We start from the raw sequence: 9,047 nt of genomic DNA, 5'->3' as shown, positions 1-9,047 counted from the left end.
TCAGCGAGCTGGAGGCGCTGGAGGAGGCGGACGGCAGCGTGCGGCAGCAGCTGCTGCTGGCGCTGGAGAAGGCGCAGCACGGGCCGGGCCCGGCGCAGCTGTTCCTCGTCTGCTCCACGCGTCGGCCCGACCTGCTGAAAGAGCCGCTGCTGCGCTGCTTCGCCAAGCGCTACCACGTGGGGTTGCCGGACGCGCCGGCGCGCCGCCAGGTGTTGCTGCAGACGTTGGCCGTGCAAGGCTGCGACCTAAGCGAGCGCGAGCTGGCCGCGGTGCTGCAGCGCTCCGAGGGCTTCACCGTCTGCCAGCTGCTGCAGCTGTGCCAGCAGGCCGTGGCCTCCGCCAACACCGCCCCGGGGGGCTCCGCCGGGGGCCTGCACAGCCTCGGCGCGCCCCTTGCCGCCCCCGCCTTCAAAGACTTTGAAAACGCCTTCTGCAAGGTACGCCCACACAGCAGCCCCAAAGAGATGGACACTTGTATGGAGTGGAGCAAGGTGTACAGCCATTGAGAAAAAGAGAGAGAGAGAGAGAGAGAGAGAGAGAGAGACTCAGCGGGAGAGAGAGAGAGAGAGAGACCAGTCAGCCACTGTTTGTTAGCTGGGGGAGGACTGCTAATCTTATCTTCTCTTTGCGCTTTAATGTGCAAAGCCTTGCAGATTTTTTTTTTTAACTACTTAATGACAGCCAAAAGAATGGGGTTAAGATGGGAGATTTACGTTGGGTGAGGAGACATTTAGATGATTTGATTGCGGGAGACATGATTTTCCTCTCTTATGAATATACATATACTTTATTTGTTCCCAAAGAAAAAACAGAACAACATATTAGGCCTTTTTCTTGGATAGGGCAATTTGAGTGGTTTTGGCGACTGACATGATAGGTGGTCTGAATTCTTTACGTCGGGTATTCACACGAAGTCCGATTAGCCTTGATCCTGGACTAAACCTGGAGATTTAGCCCTTAGATTACGGATAATCAAATTAAAGAGAAAAAAAAATCCCCACCGATCGCAACTCTCAGGATCCTATTTATTGCCAGGCCACTCCAGTGACAGTGTATTTTTTTTATGTCGTTTAACTTTAATTGATCATTTGGTATTAAAAGGGCTTAGGATATATTAGAGCAACTTTATTGTTTTATCGACCAAAAAAAATGATCAAGAGTAGCGCACAGGTCAACAGTACCACAGTGTGTCGCACCTGCCCTCGTTGCAGTATCTCAAGATTACACCACTACTTTCCTGTGCGCTTGTCTGACACGAACAAACCAATAGAGCGAAACCATATTCTACTGAAGCGGGAAAACACCAGACACTGTAAACTCATCTGAGAACGCGATCGATCATGTGTGCACTTTTGTTGTTTTCCATAGCACGGTCACGTGTGAGTATCTGTCGCACTGACGTTCAGCAACTCAACGCAGCAACTTAATGCAGACCCACCGGACAGCACTGCTGAGCTCAGCCGCGGCATCTTGTAGAATGCAGCACAATGCACACACACACACACACTCACACACACACACACACACACACACGGACACACACACACACACACACAGACACACATGGACACACATGCACACACACACACGATTACGATGTTTCTTACCCCTCCACGCACCGACCGGCCCAAGACCACCGCTCGGGGTGCTCAGGTGGCTGCTTTTTGGCTTTTGACTTAAGTTTATTTTAATTTTGTTGTTTTATTGTTTTATTTTGTTTCTCTTAGTATATGTAGTCTGGTTTGAAATACTCAGGAAGAAATGTCTTTACCTCAGAAATAATGAATAAAAAAGAATGTATGTAACCCTAGGGTCGTAGTAGAAAGTATTGTGAGGAATAGTGGGTGGGGGGTGGGGTGGGGGGGGGGCTCAAATGAGGGACAGGCCTGACACAGTCTTGCACACACTCACATGTAAACACAAACAAGTACATGTGCACACATTACTTCATTCACTCACTCACTCACAAACATACACACACACACACACACACACACACACACACACACCCGCACATGCACGTATACATACACAGGTACACACACACAAATGGATATACACCCTGCAGCTGTGCTTTTTACCTCGCAGGAGAAACTTGAAAATGCTACAAAGACTAACGTTGAATGTAAATCAGGTATTTCAGGGGATATCTGATGCCATAAAACCATGTTTTTAAGTTCTATATAAATCCATTTTCTCCTTCTCTTTACCCTTTATTTCTGATGTAGATTTTGATGGAGTGATAATTGTCTTCATAAAAAAAGTGTTATGTAGATTACAGAAGCAATGCATTTTTTGTTGGACAAACTGTTTACATGACATGTTTACACAGCCTGTGCATGAATGTGAAGTACATTTTCCTAACGGGTGCAGCCGGTCCCGAGGTGAACATCAAAACAAGAGTGTTCAAAATGACAATGTCCACAGATTTACCCACACCAGTCAGAAATCAAAAAGGGCAAGATCCCAAAGAGTAATAAGAAAACGGTCTAAAAAACGAATGTTTTCATATGCAATTGGCAGCTAATCATGTCTGATCAACTACTGTCCCTACAGCGTGTCCACACTATAGGTGCGCTCAACACATAGACAATCCTGAGGAGACAGCATTTACCAATGTATACAAATCACCCTTTTTTTTCTTCTTCTTGGCCGTCATTTTACGAGCAGTAGGTCGAACGAGAGTCCAACCGGCTGTTTGTATGTGCTGTTGTTGACATACACACGAGGGGGGACTCATTTTGGTTGTGATGTAACATTGTTCCCCGCAAACCCCCAACCCACCCCGCAGTGTGCTGTGGTCCTCTGTGGCCATGTGGTGGTCTGTCCACTCGCCCCATCCCCCCTCTCCCAGCGCCCTGCCCCCGCCCCCACATGCAGTCCTTTTGGAGGAGCCATATTCTGATTGATGTCCAGTAACCCTATATCACCGCCCGCCCTTTTACAAGTACAGCTGGTGGCTTCAGTCATGGCGGAGAGCCTGGGGTCAATCAGAATGACCCGTAGTGCACATATTGATCCGTTGCCTACGGTACAGCAAACGCACCCATCCTCCGCAGCTCAGCCCTGGCCAAGGAACACCCCTTGTGCCGCTAGAGCCGGGCGGGGCAGATCGGTAGCTTTGTGAACATATGTACCGTTTGAACTTGATTACATCACAGAGTTATCCAAAGGAATTAAAAAAAGGACAAAGGTATTGAGTTATGTTAATCTCTGTGTTCTTACATAGAGATTCATCTTATGTTAAAACAAATATGGTGTGTGTACATACAGTTTAATTACATGCAAATGATAGATTTTTACAACTAATCTGACTGGTTCCTATCCCCTCTTTGTGGTCAGTTAAGACCGGGGGGTGTTGGAAGGCCATATGGTAATGTTATTAAGTTGCATTGCATCCAAAGGGAGGCCAATTTAGAGGGCCTCATAGTGGCATATGTGAAAGCTTTACCTCATTTCATTACAACCAGGAATTCACTGCGAGAACCCTAGATGTTCTGTTAAGTGTCTTTTATTGGAAAATTGAGTGCTGTGTTCAAAATCACATTCCTGACGACTCATACTACTGACTACTGCAAATCACGCCAGTGAGCTTTTATGCATGTCTCAAATGTCTCATACAAGTGTGTTTTTATGAGTATTTACGAGAAATAATGAAACACGTAAGGAGGGAAACAGTTTGTCCAACAAAACTTCCATTTATTAGCTGTTTTTAATCTATTAGTAAAGTAACTTTGTTTTCAGTTCTTGTACATTTTCTGTAACCATTTCTACCTCATTTTTGCGACATATTGTACATGAAAATATTTATTTCATGTCTTTTTTGATGTCTGTTTTAAAAATGATAATGTTCTTGAACTGTAATGGTCTACCTCAGAAAAGACTGTATTTTAAGAGAAAAGTATCACACAATATTAAAGAGAATATGTCAACATTGGACTGATTCATTTTTTCCTGCGATTCCTTCCATGACTTCACCTCCATTGTCATAGAGCCAAGGTGGCCGAGTGCGTAAGAATGCCAAGGTTAAGAGCCTTACCTCACTCTACATCCATTGCATTTATTGACCCTGCCGTAAAGGTCACTTACTGTAAGACACTTAAATTAATTAACAAATGATTTAATGAAACAAAACACTAATGAGATTTAGACTCTAGTTGGGACCTACCATCTGGCTACCTCTAGGGGGAGGGAACATGTTGTGGACTCCTGGCAGTATTGTTTGCTGTTATTAGTCCCCAGGCTTCCTGTGGACTGGCCTGAGTCAGTTCATTTGCTGCCATTTGGCCCATCCATCTCTGTCATGGAATTTGTTCCCTCACCCGGCCTCTGCACTACGTTGGGAGGAGGCCTGTGCACCTCGAATGCAAGCTAAAGCAGCCAGTTAGTCAACCAGAAGGGTTCTTTGGGAAAATGACCACTGCCACTACAGACACTCTGCCAATTCCTGACCACCGGAGTGTTTATGCAGCAATTTATCTTAATGAGCGGTCTTGATGCCCATGGACATCCTATTAATCCAATACTTAATTTAAAGTGTGAGTGTTGTTCAGATGATTAATTCCCTAATAAAGATAAATAATAAGGATCGCGGTGCTCCAGATGTCCTACAGGCCCCGCTGAAGGGTAATTGCGCAGCAGCTGTCAGAATTATAAAATAATTTCCCTTCACCATAAATGTGCTAATTTAATAACAAAAAAAAAGAAAGTAGAGAAAAATGTCCTCAGAAAGGCAAAGAGTGTGAGGGGTATTTGAAGGAGAGGGGGTAAAGGTGAAGGTTGGAATGAAGTACTGTGCTAAAGCAGCATCTAAACCTGGCTTGTTTCGCAAGATTAAAGTAGGCGACTGTAGGTGGAAAGAAACATTGTAAAAAAAAATCAGTTGCGAGAGAGGTTTGAAGATTGAAAAATATAATACATCATTTTTGTTTTGTGTATGCACATAAATATAAAAGATATAGTATATTGGGTATAAAAACAGATTGGAAGTGTGTGTAAAAGAAGAAAGGTTGCATTTGGAGATTGCACCTCCTCAATAAAAAGACTGGAGGTGGGTGATGAATAACGGTGGATATTTGTTCTCCTCTATGCTTACCCAGCAGGGCAGAATTAATCATTTCCCCTCGCTGAAAATGAAGAGTAATTAGAGGAGGGGAGTTTGTAATTGAATAATAAAGGATGCTAATTAGTCTACCACAGCTGATTATTTACCCATAAGCCATTAAGGACAGCATGACTGGCTGCCTTCAACAACTGCAGCAATAATACTGTTTGTAAGACTGCAGTGTTCAAGGAGGGAGAAAAGAACAAAGGCATGACAATGTTTAAGTTATACCTTTTTTTTAACTGAACAGAAATCCAGATGTTTGCATTCTTTCACGTCTGACAAAAGTGGTTTAAGCAAGGCCATGTAAGAGGGGTGTTCGACAGGGAAGCGTAAGTGAGTGAGCCCTGCGATCTTCGGTTGTTTATATATTTCTAAAACATGGCTAACCAATGTATGGCATTTTAAAATGATTTAAAGTGATAGCTTAGCATGTGGTAATGTGAGCTTAAAACCTTTACATTCACTGAACTAAGCACGTTTTGTTTCATTTTTTCACATTGAAGCTGAAGGTGAGAATGTGTATTACGTGTTTGGAGACTCATAAATATGTTGAATAGTAGTCCCTAACCTGAAACCCAGGCAGAGCAATCTACAATAAAAGATGATATTCTTACACAACATAGAAAAGGCTCTCTAATGGTTGTATTGATCCAATTCTATGTGTGGTCATCATTTTATGATACTCAATATTATAAGGTCTTGACTTCAGCAAGAGAAAAGAGCTTCATAAGGCCATTATTAAGATCATTACCAAAATATGCCATTAAGTGGATATTGTGTGTGTGATTTGACCTGGACCCAAGAGATCCAGTTTTGTTGTTGTGTATTTTCTTAAAGTGAACAATATTCTCTATCAGACAACAGAGGAAATAAGAGGGAAAGCGTGTCTAGCTTTTGTTGATTCATAGTATGTTTAAGGCCATATACATTTTATATCAGGGGTATTCAAAATGATTTGGTTGGTAGGTCACTCTCAGTTTTCTTATTTGACTCTCACAACACTTTTCATTAAGACTTCTTAGGAGATGTCCTGTACTGAAATACTCTTTTTGTCATACCCCCCCCCCAATAAAAAAATATATATGAATGATATATGAGTGAAAGGTATATCACATCATGAATATACATCATAAACCCCCAGCAGGTTCTTTATATTTAACCAGGAAACATGCTGTGAGATGTTGACCTTCACCCTCCCTCAGCCACGCATCTTTAGTTTAGGAGGCCGTGTATTATTTGATGACTTTGAATTATTAAACAAAGGCTCCGCTGCACCCCTACCATTTTTGTGTGACTGGAGTGTCTCTCCATCTGAGTTGTATTAAATGCCAAGTTTAGAGAGCTACAAAGGCTACCTGGCCTGTCTTATGTCTGGGGGGAGAGACCTGGTTAAGGGAACTGTTCTCGATCAGGCTGCGTTAGACAATGCTTCAAAGAGGACTTTGAATGGTTAAGAGAGGGTGGGTATGTATCTGTTTACTGTTTGTCTGTAAATGGTACCTCAAAATGTTCCACTCAAAAAGCATTTTGTCAAGGATACATTGTTAACAAGAAATCATGTCTGTGAGCTAAGTAGTCATTGTTTATGGTCTGGCAAAGAACTTCAGAATGTATCTTACTTAGCGGAGCACGGGAGGAGGGGGAATGTGGGTGCATGTCAGAGGCAAGGCTTGTGAAAGCGTACAATTTGGCTCTCAGAGAGTTCAGTCTCCACTGTCAAATGATGCAAAAATAACTTTTGAGAAGTGAATTTGTAAATGCTCAGAAGAGAGGTCAAGAAAATTCCAGAATCACAAATGCCCAAATGTGACTGTGAAGGAAACATCACTTATATATTCTAGTTTCTGATACAATACCATTTGAGAACTGATACATGTTGATGAGCATGTATGCAAAACATGACGAGAATAACTACGAAAACTGCAATATGTGCCTGTGTAGTCAACATGAGCACAGCAACTGCCAGTCACTTCCAGTAAACATGTCTTTTTCTCCTGAGCTTGAGTCAATAACATACTGAAATTGAATCTGAAAAGCCTTTGAAGCAGCCACATATGAGGAAGTCAGATATTACAGCCACAATGTGTGTAAGTAACTTTATGCTCACAATGACATAAACTCTCTCAGGACTGCTGTATAATAGTTGAATCTGTGGCTTTGGCCTTTTTGGGGGGGGGGAACAGAATATATCTAGCGAGGGGACAAACCAAGATGAAAGCCTCCCCGTCCTGCGGGTAACAAGCACATGGAGCCAAGATGCTCCTCCTGTGAGCACGCCTTACCCCCTCCTCTCCCCTTCTCTCCCCTACTCACCCCTTCTCTCCCCTTCTTTCCCCTACTCTCCCCTTCTCCCCCCTACTCACTCCTTCTCTCCCCTTCTCTCCCCTACTCACTCCTTCTCTCCTCTTCTCTCCCCTTCTCTCCCCTACTCACCCCTACTCACTCCTACTCACCCCTTCTCTCCCCTACTCACTCCTTCTCTCCCCTACTCACTCCTTCTCTCCTCTTCTCTCCCCTTCTCTCCCCTACTCACCCCTACTCACTCCTACTCACCCCTTCTCTCCCCTACTCACTCCTTCTCTCCCCTACTCACCCCTTCTTTCCCCTACTCACTCCTTCTCTCCCCTACTCACCCCTTCTCTCCCCTACTCACTCCTTCTCTCCCCTACTCACCCCTTCTCTCCCCTACTCACTCCTTCTCTCCCCTATCCCCTTCTCTCCCCTACTCACCCCTTCTCTCCCCTACTCACTCCTTCTCTCCCCTACTCACCCCTTCTTTCCCCTACTCACTCCTTCTTTCCCCTACTCACCCCTTCTCTCCCCTACTCACTCCTTCTCTCCCCTACTCACTCCTTCTCTCCCCTACTCACTCCTACTCACTCCTTCTCTCCCCTCTCCCCTTCTCTTGCCTTCTCGCCCCTCACGCCTTCCCACTGCCAGTCCTGCCTCTCCATTGTGCCGCCCAGCCTTGATACTGACAAGGTTGACATCAGAGGGGAGTCCTGACACTGGGTGAGTTAGGGCAGCCAGCTGTTAGCAATCAGGACTATTTTGAAGTCAGGGACACACGGACCCCCGGGGCCCGAAGCAGTAACTAGCGCGGCCCTTTCAGCGCCCTCCACTCCCCAACCTCGCCGATGCCCGGCGCAGCTGTATTGATTCCAGATGTGCAGCGCCTGCGCCTAAGGGCTTTTTACGCAGGAGAACCCCGGAATAATTACAACCTCACGAGGAGGGAGAAAATGTAAGCAGAGCAAATATAAACATAAACACTTAGGCCCTCATCACGTCAGATTGGCCGCAGGACTCACAGGCCGTGTTGCTGCAGCATACCTGAGACCCTGCGTGTGTGTGTGTGTGTGTGTGTGTGTGTGTGTGTGAGAGTGTGTGTGAGTGTGTGTGTGTGTGTGTGTGTGTGTGTGTGTGTGTGTGGGTGTGAGTGTGTGTGTGTGTGTGTGTGTGTGAGTGTGTATGTGTGACTGTGTGTGTTTGTGTTATGTGTGTGTGGGTGTGTGTGTGCGTGTGTATTATATCAACACGTTTCCATGTTTTTCTCATTGGCTTTTCAATTCTAGGGTTTCCCTGATGTGATTTGTGGCCTAGTGGCCAGAGAATGTGTGAGTTTATTTTAGAGATAACATATCACAGTAAAAAACTCACAGGATGCCATTAATTTATCAGTGAAATCTGGGTCAAACAGAACATCATGTTGGTCTGATCGGTCCCTGTTACTTATTGCACTTTTTTGTATTTTATATTTATATTTTTGTTACAATGTTGTCCTGCAAGTACAACACCAATCTCTTGTCCTTGACAGTAGTTTCAAGACTGGGCCAACCCCAGCAAAAAGCTGTGTGAGGTCCTCATAGACAATCTATAAAGTCAATTTAATTTAACATTCACTATTGACTTTTTGAAAGGAGGCATATTTGTCTCCACA

General features: G+C 44.4%; 1 protein-coding gene across 1 annotated transcript in view; it reads left to right on the top strand.

Moving 5' to 3' along the window:
- The window catches only part of fignl2 (fidgetin like 2), a gene marked incomplete at its 3' end in the record, with an annotated part of 16,111 nt that extends 15,605 nt beyond the window's left edge, over positions 1-506 (top strand). The window contains exon 2 of the mRNA XM_080833407.1: positions 1-506. This exon is cut by the window's left edge and continues 1,599 nt beyond it. Coding sequence (XP_080689533.1) covers positions 1-506 — 506 coding nt within the window.
- Between the last annotated feature and the right edge of the window lie 8,541 nt (positions 507-9,047).

This window comes from Sprattus sprattus, assembly GCF_963457725.1.
Source record: "Sprattus sprattus genome assembly, chromosome: 2".
Classification (NCBI taxonomy): Eukaryota; Metazoa; Chordata; class Actinopteri; order Clupeiformes; family Clupeidae; genus Sprattus; species Sprattus sprattus.
The sequence above is the reverse complement of the archived record's forward strand: the minus strand, read 5'-3'. Positions and strand labels throughout refer to the sequence as shown.